Source organism: Oratosquilla oratoria, chromosome 42, assembly GCF_046742065.1.
Source record: "Oratosquilla oratoria isolate Oo_2021 chromosome 42, ASM4674206v1, whole genome shotgun sequence".
In the NCBI taxonomy this organism is placed as follows: domain Eukaryota; kingdom Metazoa; phylum Arthropoda; class Malacostraca; order Stomatopoda; family Squillidae; genus Oratosquilla; species Oratosquilla oratoria.
The window spans coordinates 182,349-201,356 of NC_134818.1; the positions used below are offsets into that span (position 1 = coordinate 182,349).

The window sequence follows — 19,008 nt, forward strand, 5'->3', positions numbered from 1 at the left end:
TCTTTTAATCTATTCATCATATCTCCTGAATTCTTTAGATAGTTCCGCTTATTGATCCTAACATTTGTGAAAGTGGTTTGGCTAATTGTTTGGCTAATCTGTGTAGTGCGCTACTGATTCCTGATGTTATGGGTCTCAGTAGGATGCCTAAAGTGCATAAACTAGGCATCTCACTGAGACCCATAACATTAGGAATTCCGGATGTAAAGCAGAACTGATTATCCACAAAAAATTTTTTTATCTTTGACGACTCCTTCACACAACTTTACTCCAAACCTGATCGCGAGATATATTGTGCTATAGACAAATTTAGAAATGTTTGGCTTCTTTATCAAAAAGTACACCTTATTAGACTTCTGGTAGACATTAACAATTCACTCACATCTGACAGGCAATTACAAAAACTGTAAACATTGAACTATATACGTCGCTTTGTAAACATATGTTGGGCTGTAAACATTCAGGTCTCACTTTGTAGACAGAAGATGGGCTACATAAATCTATTCATATCAAAGGTGGCCAAATTACCACCATAATATTTTGTATAAAGATTAATCGAAAAACATATGAAATGTTTGTTAGTTATGCACACAATTCGGACCCAGACGTGAAAGCACACGTTGGCGACTGTTTGTCCATGGCACGTTTCCCACGATGCCTGGCCTTTCTAGTCGGATAGACAGCATTACATAAAGGCTGTTCCAACTGTCGGGAAAACATTCGACTGTGAATTCGCCCTGCCAACGCTCAACATGAATTGTCTTGCAGTTGGTAAGGGATATAAGTTCTAACATTTCGTTGATGAAGTTGAATGGTAGGCTTTTTATCTTTTATGAGGTAGGATGTGAATGGAGATAACATTTAATAATTTGTATCGTTTCAGTTCTGCTCGCTGCCGTCGTCTCGGCAAAGCCACAGTTTCCTGCTGTGAAACTTGCTGGACAAGGTTCACTTGGTGGTGTAGGACAGCAGGAGGTACTCAATAGCTTCCAGCAAAGATTCAACAATCAGAACAGTCAGTTCCAGACTGGATTCAGCAGCAGTGGCCAGTTCCAGTCCTCCTCGGGCTCCGAATTTAGTGACAGCTAGTTCAGCTCTTTCCAGGACAAAAGCAGCCAGCTCTCCGCCCAAGTTCGCAGCTCTGACTCCGAGTTCCCCGTCGAGGGCGTCTTCGAACCCCTCAATCTTCCTTCAGGAGCTTCCCTCTTGATGGGTCAGATCGACGTTTCCTTCTCGTGCGGCGATCGCCCCTACGGCTTCTACGCCGACGAGAGAAACAACTGCCAAGTCTTCCACGTGTGCAATCCATACCTCTTCGACGACGGTCGCGTCGAGACCCATCAATACAGCTTCATGTGTGGTGAGGGCCGAGTCTTCGACCAGAGTGAGTTGACCTGCGTGGACCAGTTCGCTGCTATCCCCTGCGCTGAGTCTTCCTTCTTCTACTCCAGGAACGAAGAGTTCGGTCGTCCTGAAAAGAAGAACTTGTAGGAAATAATTAAAAGTCACCGTTGCTATGCAAGGGGATTAACAGCAGAAATTTACAATAAAACGGAACCAGAGAGTCTTTGTTTTCATATCAATATTATCCTCAGTCGCACACCCAAGTTATATTTTGCCCATCGTCATGTCAAGCCAGTCAGCCCTCTATCAGTGTGAATTTCGACAACTACTAATAAACAAGAAGACATCAAATCTCCTACTAAAGAACAATTCCACCACCCTCTGTGCTACAACATTTTTGTAGAGATATAGATGCACACAATGGAACTTAAAAGTCCTTTCATTTCGCATACATGTGTTTCTGCACCCCTAGACTTACCAGGAATATCGGCCTACATTTACAGAATGAAAATCCAAAGACGCACATTGGAACTTGCCACAATACTACACTTACTAGGCCTATGATGGTAGAAAAACTAGAGCAATCACAAGACACAAGAAGACTACAAATTCTTGAAGCTCTATTAATATGGGAGAGAACGCCTTCAATGAATCTGCAAACACAAGGATTCATGGTCATTTCGTCCCCCAGAAGAGACATACACTGGATGATGAGGCTAAATCGACTGATGACGTCAGCACCTTAGCCTCCCGAAACCGACATACCTCATTGGCCCATGTTTTCACGGCATCGACACACCTGATTGATCAATACGTTTCTCTCTTTACTTCTATTGCATGTGAATCTTGATATCTGATCTACCTTTTTTTTTTTTTCACACAAGACCCTGAACTCAGACCTCTTGCCATTGCTTTTACAAATGTACATAATGTATAAAACGTCAAGCACTAAATTCTAATTCCTCTTTACCTACGTTTGATTTATATCCTTTGGAAGATTTTTTTTATACAGAAGCCAATTCTATGACTAGACATCAGACATTCGTGTAGATATGGCTGTTTGTTTAAACGATGTATATATATATATATATATACATATATATATATACATATATATATACATATATATATATATATTGTATATTTAGGGCGCAGATTCTCACTAATACACACGGAGTTAAACACGACAGCATTTTGGCACTGGTTAATCTTCTTACTGAGATTTTCAATTTTCCTCACAGTAGGTCTCATTTCAGGAGGGTGGGCAAATACAAGCCTTCCAAATTCTTCCATATTTAATTAACGTTTCGACTTCAGGGAGTCATCTTCAGAATAGTTTTCTCTTGTAACTATTCTGAAGATGACTCCCTGAAGTCGAAACGTTAATTGAATATGGAAGAATTTGGAAGGCTTGTATTTGCCCACCCTCCTGAAATGAGACCTACTGTGAGGAAAATTTAAAATCTCAGTAAGAAGATTAACCAGTGCCAAAATGCTGTCGTGTTTAACTCCGTGCATATATATACATATATATATATATATATATACATATATATATATATATATGTATGTATGTATGTATGTATGTATGTATATATGATGATTCTTCATCACGAAAATTTTTAGGACAAAGAGGAAACGGAAACACGAGAAGAGCTTTTAGTTTTATTACCGAAGTTTCGATATCTGGTATTTTTCAAAGTAGTACATCTAGAGGATAGGTGCACAGTTTATATATAATTTACGCGTGTTGTTAGCTCCTTCATTTTCGTCTCTTCCAATCGTTGATTGCTAGTGATGCCGCTGGGAGAGACCATATGATAAATCCTCCTCGGTTATTATTAGAATTATTACGAGTACTAATTTCTGCAGCTTCTATAATTTATCTCATTTTCTTGTTGAGTCTTTGGTGTAATATTTCTATGTATTTCCAATTCGGTAGGTGTCCTGTTTTGTCCATGTGTGTTACAAGTGAGTTTCTGGTTCTGTGTGATCTAACGTCGTTTTTGTGTTGTGTCCGTTTTATGATTCCTTGTCCACCATCTCCATAGTACGATTGATCACACCCGGTAGAGTGGATTTTGTACACAATGCTATTTTTATTTTTCCTCTTCTTTGTCCTGTGTTTGTAATTATTTTAATGTTGTTTTGTTCTATCATTTTCTTAGTGTTGTGACTGCTGTAGATTTTAGGATTACTGATATATTGTTCTTATTATTTTCTTCTTTTTCTTTCTTACTTGTTGTCCTTTCCATTTCTTGTCCTTTAGTTTTTGACTAATTAATCTGTTATGATATCTTAATTTTTGAAATATTAAAACTATGCGTTTTATTTCGTCTTCCATATACTCTGTGCTACATATTCTATATTCGCGTAGGAAGAACCCAATAGTTATACTTGAATTAATTCTTTCACTGTGACCTGATAAATTGTGGACATCATTTTTTTTTTTTTCTTTTTTTCTGTGTACCTTATATTTTGGGCTGGAATCTGTTCTAATGATTGTTGTGTCAAAAATGATAAACACCCTTCTTATTCCTATTCTAACGTGAACTTGATCTTTTCGTGTACATTATTTAATAATCGGACTTTGTTTTGTATGTTTGTAGTTTTTGGATGTTACCCATATCAAATCCATGTGATGTGCCTGCCTATTATTTTTTGTATATTGTCTAATTCTAATGTCTCCAAGAAAAGATTCGTAGCTATTACACTAAACGGTGACCTCATAGGAAGACCGTAGTGTTGTCTATATTTCACTTGGTTGAATGCGAAGGGACAGAAGTTAATGCATAATGAAATTACTTGTAAATAATTTGGTTTTGGAATGGGTAGTTTATTGTCATCTATCCTTTCTGCTACTCTTTTTATAGGGTCTAATGCTTCATTTCTTGGAATATTTGTAAAGAGCAATATTACGTCTTGATTTTAAATTATATATATTTTACGCCATTTATCATATCTCCTGAATTCTTTAGATGGGTTCCGCTTATTGATCCTAACATTTGTGAAAGTGGTTTGTCTAACTGGCTAATCTGTGTAGTGCGCTACTGATTCCTGAACCTATGGGTCTCAGTAGGATGCCTAAAGTGCAAAAACCAGGCATCTCACTGAGACCCATAACATCAGGAATTCCAAATCTGAAGCTGAACTGATTATCCACAAAAATATCCATCACTTCAAGATACTAGATATATCGATCTCTGACGACTCATTCACATGAATTTACTTTAAACCTAATCACAATATATATTGTGCTATAGACAAATTTAGAAATGTTTGGCTTCTTTAGTAAAAAACACACCTTATTAGACTTCTGGTAGACATTTGCAATTCACTTCCATCTGACAGGCATTTACAAAAACTGTAAACATCCAGCTATATGCGTCGCTTTATAAATATAGGTTGGTCCTCATAAATCTATTCATATCAAAGGTGGCCAAATTACCACCAAAATATTTTGTATAAAGATTAATCGAAATACATATAAAACGTTTATTAGTTATGCCCACAATTCGGACCCGGAAGTGAAAGCACACGTTGGCGACTGTTTGTCCTTGGCACGTTTCCCACGATGCCTGGCCTTTCTAGTCAGGTAGACAGCACTACATAAAGGCTGTTCCAACTATCGGGAAAACATTCGACTGTGAATTCGCCCTGTCAACGCTCAACATGAATTGTCTTGCAGTTGGTAAGTGACATAAGTTGACATAATTTATAATATTTCGTTGATGAAGTGGAAAGGTACGCTTTTTATCTTTTATGAGGTAGGATGTGAATGGAGATAACATTTAATAATTTGTATTGTTTCAGTTCTGCTCACTGCCGTCGTCTCGGCAAAGCCACAGTTTCCTGCTGTGAAACTTGCTGGACAAGGTTCATTTGGTGGTGTAGGACAGCAGGAGGTACTCAATAGCTTCCAACAAAGATTCAACAATCAGAACAGTCAGTTCCAGACTGGACTCGGCAGCAGTGGCCAGTTCCAGTCCTCCTCGGGCTCCGAATTTAGTGGCAGCCAGTTGAGCTCTTTCCAGGACATAAACAGCCAGCTCTCCGCTCAGGTTCGCAGCTCTGACTCCGAGTTCCCCGTCGAGGGCGTCTTCGAACCCCTCAACCTTCCTTCAGGAGCTTCCCTCCTGATGGGTCAGATCGACGTTTCCTTCTCGTGCGGCGATCGCCCCTACGGCTTCTACGCCGACGAGAGAAACAACTGCCAAGTCTTCCACGTATGCAATCCATACCTCTTCGACGATGGTCGCGTCGAGACCCATCAGTACAGCTTCATGTGTGGTGAGGGCCGAGTTTTCGACCAGAGCGAGTTGACCTGCGTGGACCAGTTCGCTGCTATCCCCTGCGCTGAGTCTTCCTTCTTCTACTCCAGAAACGAAGAGTTTGGTCGTCCTGAAGAGAGGAATTTGTAGGAAATAACTAAATGTCACCGTTGCTATGCAAGGGGATTAATAGCAGAAATTTACAATAAAACAGAAATAGAGTCTTTGTTTTTACATCAATATTATCCTCAACCCCACACCCAAGTTAAATTTTGCCCATCGTCATGTCAAGACAGTCAGCCCTCTATCAGTGTGGATATCGTGATCTACTATATGAACAAGTAAACATCGAATATCTTATTCAAGAGCAATCCTACCAGCAAACCCTCTGTTGTACAACATCTTGTGTATGAATATACATGCAAACAAGTGAACTTCAAGTCCCTTTATCCCACATACATAGGTTTCTGCACCACAAAACTTACTAGAAGAATCAACCTACATTTACAGAATGGAACTTCAATGACGAACATTGGAACTTGCACCATATGATAGAAAAACTAAGATAACAGAGCAAGCATAAGACGCGAGGTCACTGCAGATTCTTTTAGCTCTATTAATATGGTAGAAAACGTCTTCAATGAATCTGCAAACACAGGGATTCATGGTCATCTTGTCCCCCAAGAGAGGCACTTGACGATGAACCCAACTCGACTGATGACGTCAGCACCTCGTCTCAGACTCCTGAAACCGACACACCTGATTAGCCCATGTTTTCACAGCATCAACACATCTGATTGACCGAAACATTTCTCTCTTTACTTCTATTGCCTGTGAATTTTTATATCTGATCTGCCACTCTTTGTACATGAGACCCTGTACTCTGACCTCTCGCCATTGCTTTTACAAATGTACATAATGTACAAAATATCAAGCACTAAACTTCTACTTTCTCTTCTCCTAAGTTTGACTTGTATCCTTCAGACGATTTTTTTATTTGTTTACAATTTTTTTTAATACAGAAGCCAATTCTATGATTAGACATCATGAAATCTCTCTATAAGATCATTCATGTAGATGTTGCTGTTTGTTTCAATGATGTATATATATATATATATATATATATATATATATATATATATATATATATATATATATGCAAGCAATCACATCACCGGGATACAGAAATGCAAAATAACCACAGGAGAAGGGAAACTTGTAGACAGTAAGTACTTTTGTATATTACATCTTCAGACTAAATGACAGAAATACAGAGTTGTGTATAAATGTAAGTATCAGGTGGCAACCATAGGAGGGGGAGGGGGAGACAATGCAATGTGAGAAGGGAGGATGGCCTTACCTCTATCGACATGACCAACACATAAGGCTCAATCTGGCGGAAAGATCTTGGTGACCATTTGGGTTACCAATTTATCACATTTAAAATGACCATAGTTTAAAGTTTATGTTTTTATCAAACGTGCCTGATATTAAGCAGGATTCTATAATATTTCTTGTAGGCTTTTTCTTTTGGCTAAAATTGTTGCCTTAGACCAATCAATATGATGGTTGTATAACGCTTTATGTTGAAATAACGCATTATTTTCCTGAGCATATCTCACACTATATTTATGTTGGGAAATCCTTGTTTCCAAGTTTTTCCCAGTTTGTCCAATATACAAAAATTTACAATCTTGGGGAGGAATTTTATAGACCACACCGTTGTTGTTAGGAGGTCTGTTCTTAATTAAAGTTTTCTTGATGGTGTGGTCATATTTAAAAGCTACTTTGATATCCAATTTTTTGAGTAGGTTGATGATACTAAGAAAATGTTCATGAAAAGGAAGAACAAGTGTATTAAGTTTTTTATGGTGTCCTCGTTTTTTATTGCAAGTTTCTTGTCGGTATTTTGACATTGATTAAGAATATGAGTGGGGAAAAGTTCAAATATCTTACTCATATGTTTGTCAGGCGACAGGTTATCCTTCATCAATGCTCAGAACTTTCACCTGTTTTGCCTTTGTGATTGTTGTGTGTGTGTGACTCCGCACACACACACAAACACATACACACACACATACACATACACACACAAACACACACACACACACACACACACACACACACACACACACACACACACACATATATATATATATATATATATATATATATATATATATATATATATATATATATATATATATATATCATAGTATTTACATTATCATAGTTTTTATTTATTATTCTATTATTAATATGATTTTTTTTTTCGCATCCGACTTAGATATGGAACAAAAGGTCTCCTGTCGGCATGCTCCGCCTTTGTAATCCTTTGTAAATATATATATATATATGTATATACACACATATATATATATATATATTATGTATGCATATATATATATATATATATATATATATATATGTATACATATATACATATATATATATATATATATATATATATATATATTATATATCGTTGAAACAAACAACAATATCTACATGAATGATCTTATAGAGAGATTTCATGGTGTCTAATCTTAGAAGTGACTTCTGTATTAAAAAAAATCGTCCGAAGGATATAAGTCAAACTTAGGAGAAGAGAAAGTAGTTTAGTGCTTGACGTTTCGTACATTATTTACATTTATAAAACAATGGCAAGAGGTCCCTGTCTTTGCAAATTCATTGAAAGCGTTCTCTCCCATATTAATAGAGCTTAAAAAATCTGTAATATTCTTGTGTCTTGTGCTTGGTCTATTATCTTAGTTTTTCTACCATCATAGGCCTAGTAGGTGTAGTATTGTGGCAAGTTCCAATGTGCGTCTTTGGAGTTCCATTCTGTAAATGTGGACTGATTCTTCTGGTAAATGTAGGGGTGCAGAAACCCATGTACGTGTAATGAAGGGACTTTTAAGTTCCAATGTCTGCATGTATAGCCATATAAAAAATATTGTAGCACAAAGGGTTTGCTGGTGGAATTGTTCTTGAGTAGGATATTTGATGTCTTCTTGTTTATTAGTAGATGACGAAATTCACTCTGATAGAGGGCTGAATGGTTTGATATGACGATGGGGAGAATCCAACTTGGGTGTGGGACAGAGGAAAATATTGATGTGAAAACAAGGACTCTCCGGTTCCGTTCTATTGTAAAATTCTGCTATTAATTCCCTTGCATAGCAACGGTGACTTTGAATCATTTCCTACAAGTTCTTCTCTTCAGGACGACCGAACTCTTCGTTCCTGGAGTAGAAGAAGGAAGACTCAGCGCAGGGGATAGCAGCGAACTGGTCCACGCAGGTCAACTCGCTCTGGTCGAAAACTCGGCCCTCACCACACATGAAGCTGTATTGATGGGTCTCGACGCGACCGTCGTCGAAGAGGTATGGATTGCACACGTGGAAGACTTGACAATTGTTTCTCTCGTCGGCGTAGAAGCCGTAGGGGCGATCGCCGCACGAGAAGGAAACGTCGATCTGACCCATCAAGAGAGAAGCTCCTGAAGGAAGGTTGAGGGGCTCGAAGACGCCATCGACGGGGAACTCAGAGTCAGAGCTGCGAACCTGAGCGGAGAGCTGGCTGTTTCTGTCCTGGAAAGAGCTCAACTGGCTGCCACTAAATTCGGAGCCCGAGGAGGACTGGAACTGGCCACTGCTGCTGAATCCAGTCTGGAACTGACTGTTCTGATTGTTGAATCTTTGCTGGAAGCTATTGAGTACCTCCTGCTGTCCTACACCACCAAATGAACCTTGTCCAGCAAGTTTCACAGCAGGAAACTGTGGCTTTGCCGAGACGACGGCGGCGAGCAGAACTGAAACAATACAAATTATTAAATGTTATCTCCATCCACATCCTACATCGTAAAATAATAAAAAGCCTGCCATTGAACTTCATCAACGAAATATTATAACTAATGTCACTTACCAACTGCAAGACAATTCATGTTGAGCGTTGGCAGGGCGAATTCACAGTCGAATGTTTTCCCGATAGTTGGAACGGCCTTTATATAATGCTGTCTGTCCGACTAGAAAGGCCAGGCATCGTGAGAAAAGTGCCAAGGATAAACAGTCGTCAACGTGTGCTTTCACGTCCGGGTCTGAATTGTGCGCGTAACTAACAAACGTTTTATATGTATTTCGATTACTTTTTATATAAAATATCTTGGTGGTAATTTGACCACCTTTGATATGAATAGATTTATGAGGCCCAACATATGTCTACAAAGTGAGACATATAGCTGAATGTATATAGTTTTTGTAATTCCGTCATATGCGAGTGAATTGTTAATGTTTACCAGAAAAAGTTTAATAAGGTGTACTTTTTACTAAAGAAGCTAAACAGTTCCAAATTTGTCTATAGCACAATATGTCTTGGGATCAGGTTTAGAGTAAAGTTATGTGAAGGAGTCGTCAAAGATCGATATATTTGCTATCTTGAAGAGATGAATATTTTGGTGGATATATAATCAATTCTGCTTTACATACGGAATATTATATATGTCGCATTTTTTTTTCGAGTGATTGATGTGCTGGAAAAAGGAGCTGGCTGGGTGGATCTGGAGAAATTCTTTGAAAAAGTACCTTACAATCGACTATTATGGAAACTGAAACATGTTGGAAAACTAAGAAATAAATTTTCTGAAAGAATGAAAGATTTCCTAAAGGACAGGTTTATGAGGACATAAGTAGCAGTAGCAAGCGGAGTCACACAAGGGTCGGTACTAGCTCCTATAATGTTCCTAATCTACGTACATGACATGATGGAAGGTACAGGCAACATGCTATTATGTTTGTAGACGACGCCAAGATCATGAGAATCGTTAGGGACAAGAAAAACGTAGGTTTTTGCAAAAATATGAAAATAACATATGGTTTGGGCTATGAGTGGAAAAGTAATTTCAATGGCAAAATTGCAAAATAAGAGAAATAGGAAATAGTTCAAGGGAACATCATTGAATAATTCAATAGGAGGTCAAACAATCACAAATGCAAAACAGGAGAAAGATCTGAGTATTGATGAAGGATAATCTGTCGCTTGACAAACATATCAATAAGATTGTTGGGGAGACTTTCGGATTGCTCAAGAACAGAAAGCTAACTTTACTATATGGATAATGAGATAATGAGGAAATCATAGACACACTAATTCTTCCGTGATTGAAAGATACAGTAAGAGTATAATCCTTGCCCAAAGTGAAATTTATAAGCAGGATCAAGACGATCAAAAGAGTTATGAAGAATGGCTTCAAGCACTGCACCTGCCATCATTGAAGGAAGGAGGAAAAAGAGACATGATTGCTATATTCACATGACCTGATCCAAAGACATATTGTACTATAGACAAATTTGGAAATGTTTAGCCTCTTTAGTGAAAACTATACATTAATAGGCTTCTTCTAGTAGACGTTAACAATTCTCTCCCATCTGACAGGGGAATTATAATTTTTATATAGACATTTAACCATACGCCCCACTATGCAGACATATGTTGAACCGCATGAATCTATTCATATCAAGAGTAGCCAAATTACCACCAAAATATTTTGTATAAAGAGTAATCGAATTACATGCGAAAGGCTTGTTACACTCACAATTCGGACCCGGACGTGAAAGCACACACTGGCGACTGTTTCTCCTTGGCACGTTTCCCACGAAGCCTGGCCTTTCTAGTCGGATAGACAGCATTACAAAAAGGCTGTTCCAGCTGTACGGAAAACATTCGACTGTGAATTCGCCCTGCCAACGCTCAACATGAATTGTCTTGCAGTTGGTAAGTGACATAAGTTATAATATTACTTTAATAAAGTTCAATGGACGTTTTTTAACATTTATCTATATATTCTTTTATTTGTTTTATTTTGCGAAGTAGGATGTGCATGGAGATAACATTTAATATTTTTTGTCGTTTCAGTTCTGCTCGCTGCCGTCGTCTCGGCAAAGCCACAGTTTCCTGCTGTGAAACTTGCTGGACAAGGTTCATTTGGTGGTGTAGGACAGCAGGAGGTACTTAATGGCTTCCAACAAAGATTCAACAATCAGAACAGTCAGTTCCAGACTGGATTCAGCAGCAGTGGCCAGTTCCAGTCCTCCTCGGGCTCCGAATTTAGTGGCAGCCAGTTGAGCTCTTTCCAGGACAGAAACAGCCAGCTCTCCGCTCAGGTTCGCAGCTCTGACTCTGAGTTCCCCGTCGAGGGCGTCTTCGAGCCCCTCAACCTTCCTTCGGGAGCTTCCCTCTTGATGGGTCAGATCGACGTTTCCTTCTCGTGTGGCGATCGCCCCTACGGCTTCTACGCCGACGAGAGAAATAACTGCCAAGTCTTCCACGTGTGCAATCCATACCTCTTCGACGACGGTCGCGTCGAGACCCATCAATACAGCTTCATGTGTGGTGAGGGCAGAGTCTTCGACCAGAGCGAGCTGACCTGCGTGGACCAGTTCGCTGCTATCCCCTGCGCTGAGTCTTCCTTCTTCTACTCCAGGAACGAAGAGTTTGGTCGTCCTGAAGAGAAGAACTTGTAGGAAATAATTAAAAGTCACCGTTGCTATGCAAGGGAATTAATTGCGGAAATTTACAATAAAACGAAACCAGAGAGTCCTTGTTTTTACATCAGTATCATCCTTAACCCAAAGTAGATTTCCCCATTGTCATGTCGAATCTCTTACCCAAGAACAATTCTACTAGCAAACCCTCTGTGCTACAACATCTTGTGTATGAATATACATGCAAAGAAGGAAACTTTGAGTCTCTTTATTCCACATAAATAGGTTGCCTGGAGAATCAACCTACATATGAAGCATGGAACACAAAAGATGCACACTGCGACTTGCCATAATACTACACTTACTAGGACCATGATGATAGAAAAAGTTAAAATAATAAAGCAAGCACAAGACTCAAGGAGAATGCAGATTTTTGCAGCTCTCCCAATGCGGGGGAGAACGCCTTCAATGAATCTGCAAACACAGAGATCCATTGTCATCCCGTCCCGCAGGAGAGACATATACTCGACGATGAACCCAACTCGACTGATGACATCACAGCCCTAGACTCCCGAAGCCGACACACCTGATTGGCCCATGTTTTCACGGCATCAACATACGTGATTGACCGAAACGTCTCTTTACTTCTACCGCCAATTTCTTTAAGGCCGAGATGTAAGCGGTTTTGGTCAGACAAACTAGTCACAATCACATCGAGCTGGGTCCGGGGTGATTGTCCACCAGGCTTCTCTTGAAGGCGCCTGGAACATTTGCCCTCTCCTGAGGTGATCTACTACCCTTTATTATCAAAGGATTCTGATGGACATAGGATGGACATTTTGGCTCTCTCTCTGAGTTGAAGAGTCATAGTGATGAGATAAGCAGTGAGATAACACTCACTAATGGTCAAGCCGCACCAATAGGCTTACATGGGGATGTAGCTTTAAGCATGTCTAGCCGACTATAACCCGTCGTGGTAAATATTACACTAGTTGATTAGCGTAAGATGATAGTGAAGTTGAAACACCCCTTGTGATCTGCTTCTCTTATCATAGCATTTGCTCAATCTGAGGCTATGTAGATCTGAAGAGAAAATATTATCTATATCGTGTTTGACCCCATTGTCTACCAGTGCCCGCCGAGTTACACTCTTGTTACTTTGGGCCATTTCAGTGCGGTTACTGGCACCGACAGAGCTGGCTATAAAGTATGTTTAGAAATTCATGGCTTTAGGAACAGGAATACCGATAGCTCTCTTCTTCTAAGGCTTGCAAAGTCCTGAAAGTTGAAGATTACTGATTCCAGGTTCCTAAGAGTGATAGACTTGGTAACAATCTTCATTCGATTAAGGACCTTGAAGAACTATGGACTACTATCAAGCGTGAAAATATGAAAACTTTCGGCGAGGGCACTGGAGAGCTATCAGAGTCAACGAGTGGGAGTGGCATCGCTGCGTGAGACACTGGAGAATAAAGAGATGAGTCGTGTTGCCAGGTTGAATGGGTTCGTATACCTATACAAGACTCTAAAATGGCGGCATAAAGATATCTTGAGTGAAGATAAGAATATGTATATCAGAGAAGTTGCTGAGAATGTCTTGAATCATTTTACTGCAAATTATCATGTTTCCGATCACTGAAAAAAACAAACAAACTTATGTAATTTTCTGATCCAGATAATGTCCGAACAGCCTATGTAGCGTCAGGTTTGACTAAAAGTGTTCGCTGGGCTAATACTTTGAGCATCTGTACATGACTGGGCCTAGATTTCCCTGGTTGGTTTTCGGATGACTGTTGCTGATAAAAATAGATAAAATTTCATTGTTTTTTTTAATGAAATAAGTGGTACTCCAAATTGAGGGTTTGGTATTTGTAACTTTAACCTAGTGTTGCTGAAAGCCGATAGTGAGGTCATGATCCCTGAACTGCATGCAGTGCTGCTACCCATTTGCTGTCCGGTGCCATTTTTTGTGGCTGGAAAAAGTTAATGATAGTTCCTTACTAGATGGAACAGGGGGACCGGAAAGACTGCATTAGTTACACTGCTCAGTGTGTCAGCTGAGGTGCACACCCATTTGATGCTGACTCGAGTTTACTCCCATCTGCTAGAATTTCAGTTCCATGGGCAGTAATCAAGTCCACGGCTTCTAGTGCCGAGGCCATCAGTGTTATACTTCATTTAAATTATTTAATTTTAACCGTTCTGAGTAGCTTCCATTGGTGCAAATTCTAATATACAAAACAAAGGAAACACAAGGAGTAAGGATTTCATGTGCTTTAAAATTTTGCTGGATTCAAATGTAAGTGGTAATCATCATCTTCTGGTACCATTAGTTTATACTTCTAATTAGTGGGGATGGAGTGTTGAAGAATTGATAGTAAATTGCTAACAATACAACTAAATTTACTGCAGGTGTGAAGATTTGTTTACCTAAATATTAGCTAGATAAAACTTATACAATTAATACCTAAAACGGAATGGGGTCGGTGGTAACTTTGGTGACTAAGCAGCGACGGCAGTGGTGGTGGCGGCCTGGGGGCAGTGGTTAGGGTGGAAGCAGTGGCGGCGGCGGACCTCACCTTAGCAAGTAGCCATACCTTTCTATTTGGTGCGACAGGATCGCATAAAAGCAGCTCCATCCTTCGAGAAGTCATTCTTCAACGAATCCACCTGCCTAATTCCGAACATGAATCCTCTTGCAGTCGGTGAGTGACTTATGCTGTGATATTGCATTATAGGAATTGAATTACCTCTTGGTCAACATAGGCGTTTGGGCTATAAAGAGTGTAGAGAAATTAATATTTGATCATTTATGTCGTTTTCAGTTTTGCTTGCCGCCGTCGCCTCGGCAACGCCGCAGTTTCCTGCTGTAAGACTTGCCCGACCTGGTTCCTTCGGTGGCGTAGGACTTCAGCAAACAGTCAATACCATCCAACAAGGGTTCAGCAGTCAGAACAATCAGTTCCAGACTGGATTCATTAACAGTGGCCAGTCCCAGTCTGCCTCCAACTCCGAGTTCAGTAGCAGCCAGTTGAACTCTTTCCAGGACAGAAGCAGCCAGCTCTCCACCCAGGCCCGCAGCTCTGACTCAGAGTTCCCCGTTGGTGGCATCTTCGAGCCCCTCAACCTTCCCTCTGGAGCTTCCCTCTTAATGGGTCAGATCGACGTTTCCTTCTCGTGTGGCGATCGTCCCTATGGCTTCTACGCCGACGTAGGAAACAACTGTCAAGTCTTCCACGTGTGTAACCCTTACCTCTTCGATGACGGTTGAGTGGAGACCCATCAGTACAGCTTTATGTGTGGTGAGGGTCGAGTTTTCGACCAGAGCAAACTGACTTGCGTGGACCAGTTCGCTGCTATTCCCTGTTCGGAGTCTTCCTTCTTCTTCTCTAGGAACGAAGAGTTCGGTCGTCCTGAAGAAAAGGTCTTGTAGAAAATAACCAGAGGAGTTCCTGTTGCCAAGTAATGGGTTGTTATTTAAGAGTTAAATATTTCAAATAAAACGTAACAAATAATCTTTAATTTGAAAACAGCACTAGCCTTATCCACAAGTCTAAAAGGGACTTGCCCATAAAAACAAAGACCCAGTTCTGAGCTACATCTGATAGAGCACACCAAATTCTATTTTCGGGTCAAGCATAAGTTCAAGTTATGAAATATTAAAGGCTTTATCTAGGTTCAGTCTTATTTGATACTGATCACATTTATGGTGCATTCATTATGTCTTGAGTATGATAAAAACGTGAGGGTGTGTGGGTATGTGCGAGTCAGTGAGTGTGAGTGATGATATGGATTTTGCCAATTTACAAATGCGGATGCGTAGTTAGGTGGATGGGTGTATATATAAGTGTAGGTATGAGTAATGATGCACCTGATATCATAAGGGAGAGGGCCTATGTGCGTCAGTAAATGTGATTAATACTACATATAAAGGAGGAGATAAAACACCTACAAATGGATTGACAGTGGAAGACAATAGCAAAATTGAAAAAATACATTTTAGAAAAAAAGGAAAGTGATTAGATAGATAAAAAAAACACATGTAATACAATAGAAACAATAAAACTTTAAAGATGAATCATCCATTCACTCATGAATCAGTTGCTGCAGCACACAATAGAACACTAATACCAAAAGATGATGCAACATCTTCAAAGCAGGCATTCGTAAACAGGAAAACAAATGCAAAGATATTTAGGATAAGAGTAGTAACTGAAGCTGTCCCATTCATCAACAAAGCTGTGTAACTGGTATGTAACCTAGTACCACCTACTGCATGATCGAATTGTCGACGACTGAACCGGCTCCCCTACTGGTGACCCACCGGTGAAAAGGGTGTGTTGGATACCCAGATGGAAGAAAAAGAAAATAATGAAAATGAGAGATGAAATCTGAGTCACTGGCCATCCAACCCCGTTATGGGTTACTAACCCACGTGTCTGCCGTGCGTGGCATCCCTGCAGAGCCTGGAGATGGGAGTCCTGGAGGCTGGGTGATGTCCCAGTGCCGTGATTGCACTGAGGTGTCCCCCTGGAACTAACAACACGTCTCCTTAATTCTCTATTCAGGCCAGGACGGGCGGCCCCTCTTGGCTCAGAAAGGCAAATCAATTGGATATATAGACTTGAATCTGTGGATGAGGAACGCCCTGTGTCAAGCAACTACCACCTGGGGCGACACGGCACGGCCCGCGGCTGTCATCCCCTAGTGCCAAGGTGGTGGGTGCAAATACTCTCTCATGACCTCTGGGACTATTAGGTTAATGTGTATACCCAAATCCTGGTCTCCCCTCTTTGGGCTCGGTGATGGTTGGGGGCGTGGGAGAGTGAATCACAGGCTAGACACATATGCCAACTATACTAGACATATATGCTGGGGATTTGTTTGCAACCTGTCCCCGTCAAAATCACAAAACCCGCTGTGCGGGGGTGTTGCAAATGAAACACAAACGCGTCGAGCTAGGCCCGAGGTAAAACTCCTGGGTGCCTGGAAAATTCTCTCTCTCAGGACAGCCGACTACCCTTTTTATCGGAATTATTCCCACATCTAAGAATAGTCCACGTCACCCCATCTTTGTTCTGAGAGATACTAGAGTCAAATAGACCCTTATGAGGAAGGACGCTTTATCTGAGTTCACTGAATCTTACCTTCATAAGTATGTACAGTGCTAATACATGGGTTAGGTGGATATTAGATATACCAGTTACACAAACTGCTTCTCACTTTCCCTCTGATAATGGGAGAAGTCAATATTGTTTGTACAGATTCGTTGCCTATAACCAATGTCCAGTTATTGTTGACTAAAGACTTAGCAAATGGAAAAATATACACTCCTAAAGCCACAGATACTCCTGCAAATGACAAGCTTCTTTTTCATAATTGTACAAGTATCTCTTCTGAGAATGTTTTCACACGCTCACAATCCCAAGAAAAAATTACAGAATCAAATGGAATGACCTTAAAATAGGATCTCAATTTAAAACTCTTGACAAAGCGGAGGAAGTAAACTTGGCCTCTATAGCTCAAATCAAATGGGAGATGACCAAAAATAAGAGAGCAGAAGAACTTTCCCAGAAATTCGGATCCACAGAGTTCAAAGAGTTCCAGTTTCCCACAAATGGAAAAATCGTGAAATCGCAAAAAGCTAACGATGGAGATAAAATGGAGCATGTTAGGTCCATGAGACCCAATATATTTTCAAATCTCAAAAAGAAATATGAACCCAGATCTTTTCAAACATCTCAACTTGACCGAGCCTCATAAACCATAGAACCGTAGTGATAAGTTTGTATCCATGTATAGGAAAACTGTAAAATTCTCCAAATGGACTCGGCAAAGTATGATGTACAGGACCCATGGAAATTCCAGTCTTTCAACTTTGAAATCTTCCAAAGGAGTCTTTGAAGATCACCCGAAGAAATCTTCAAAGTCTCCCGAAGGAGTCTTCGAAGAAGTCTCCAAAGTAGTCTTCAGGAGTATCAATTAATATGGAAAGCGTGATGCACACCATAAGTAGGTAGGTAGGTACGTAGGTCGTAGTGTATTAATATTGTGGTAGTAAAAAAAAATCGAAGATTTTGTCTGTGGATCTTCCTTCTACGGTCACATACGTGAAACTTGGCATGTGTGCGCTTGTACACAGGGAAGATTGTTGAATTAATTTCATTGTGATAGTTTCATTAATTGACTGATTACTAACAAAAAAAATTATCAACTTTGACAATAGTCACTTCTTGAAAAAAAAATATAAGTGCAGTCGTCCGCCTGAATAATACACAGGCTCAGTTATTTACTTTACGAGGACAAACTTAGGCACTTAAATTTACACTCTCTGGAAAGATGCAGAGTACAGGATGATCTAATACAGGTGTTCAAGTAGATTTAGGGGTTTCACAAGGATTATGCAAACTAGGTCATGATATCATAACAACAAGGCAGGACTCGCAGTAATGGATTTAATTTGGAGAAATTTAGATTTAAGAAGGTTGTAGGCAAAAACTGGTTTACTAATAGAGTGGTCAACGAATGGAATAGACTTAGTAATCATGTAGTGAGCGCTGAAACTATAGGTTGTTTTAAGAAGAGGTTAGACAGATTAATGCATGGAAATGACAGGTGGTAATGGACATGGAACTGCCTCGTGTAGGCGTTATGGTCTCTTGCAGTCTTCTCCATTCTTATGTTCTTATGTGTATGCATCTCCTCCCCCACTCCACCAGTGAAACTCAACACGGAAGTTGCACTTGCACTCAGGAATGAATCTAACTTGGTCTTACTGTAAAAAAATTATTTACTTAGTAAACAGTGGGCAAAACCCATTTTCCATTAAAATAATTAGTTTTCCGCCTGTCCGTAAGGATATGGAAACATGTGGCACGTAAAGAAGGCCAGGTTTTCTATTTATGAATGAA

At 39.9% G+C, this 19,008-nt stretch overlaps 3 protein-coding genes across 4 annotated transcripts; 2 read left to right on the top strand and 1 right to left on the bottom strand.

The window, feature by feature from the left end:
• The first annotated feature begins 734 nt into the window (after positions 1-734).
• Positions 735-1,493, top strand: LOC143021404 (U-scoloptoxin(01)-Er1a-like). Of its 2 annotated transcripts, none has more exons than XM_076178839.1 (2): positions 735-771; positions 884-1,493. In XM_076178839.1, the coding sequence occupies exon 2, from the start codon at positions 1,210-1,212 to the stop codon at positions 1,489-1,491; it is 282 nt and encodes a 93-aa protein (XP_076034954.1). In that variant the 5' UTR covers positions 735-771; positions 884-1,209; the 3' UTR covers positions 1,492-1,493. The 2 variants fall into 2 exon arrangements, with proteins under 2 accessions (XP_076034954.1, XP_076034956.1); XM_076178841.1 differs by having other exon boundaries at positions 741-771.
• Positions 1,494-8,637: 7,144 nt separating this feature from the next.
• Positions 8,638-9,581, bottom strand: LOC143021322 (uncharacterized). The gene is made up of 2 exons (XM_076178729.1): positions 9,543-9,581; positions 8,638-9,429 (listed from the first exon to the last, which is right to left on the bottom strand). The coding sequence occupies exons 1-2, from the start codon at positions 9,559-9,561 to the stop codon at positions 8,822-8,824; spliced, it is 627 nt and encodes a 208-aa protein (XP_076034844.1). The 5' UTR covers positions 9,562-9,581; the 3' UTR covers positions 8,638-8,821.
• Positions 9,582-11,352: 1,771 nt separating this feature from the next.
• Positions 11,353-12,272, top strand: LOC143021722 (uncharacterized). The gene is made up of 2 exons (XM_076179399.1): positions 11,353-11,387; positions 11,529-12,272. Exons 1-2 carry the CDS (start codon positions 11,369-11,371, stop codon positions 12,134-12,136), a joined length of 627 nt encoding a protein of 208 aa, XP_076035514.1. The 5' UTR covers positions 11,353-11,368; the 3' UTR covers positions 12,137-12,272.
• Positions 12,273-19,008: the final 6,736 nt, after the last annotated feature.

Bases quoted from the DNA above. Each gene is read 5' to 3' on its own strand.
- LOC143021404 (XM_076178839.1), top strand. From the start codon at position 1,210: ATGGGTCAGATCGACGTTTCCTTCTCGTGCGGCGATCGCCCCTACGGC.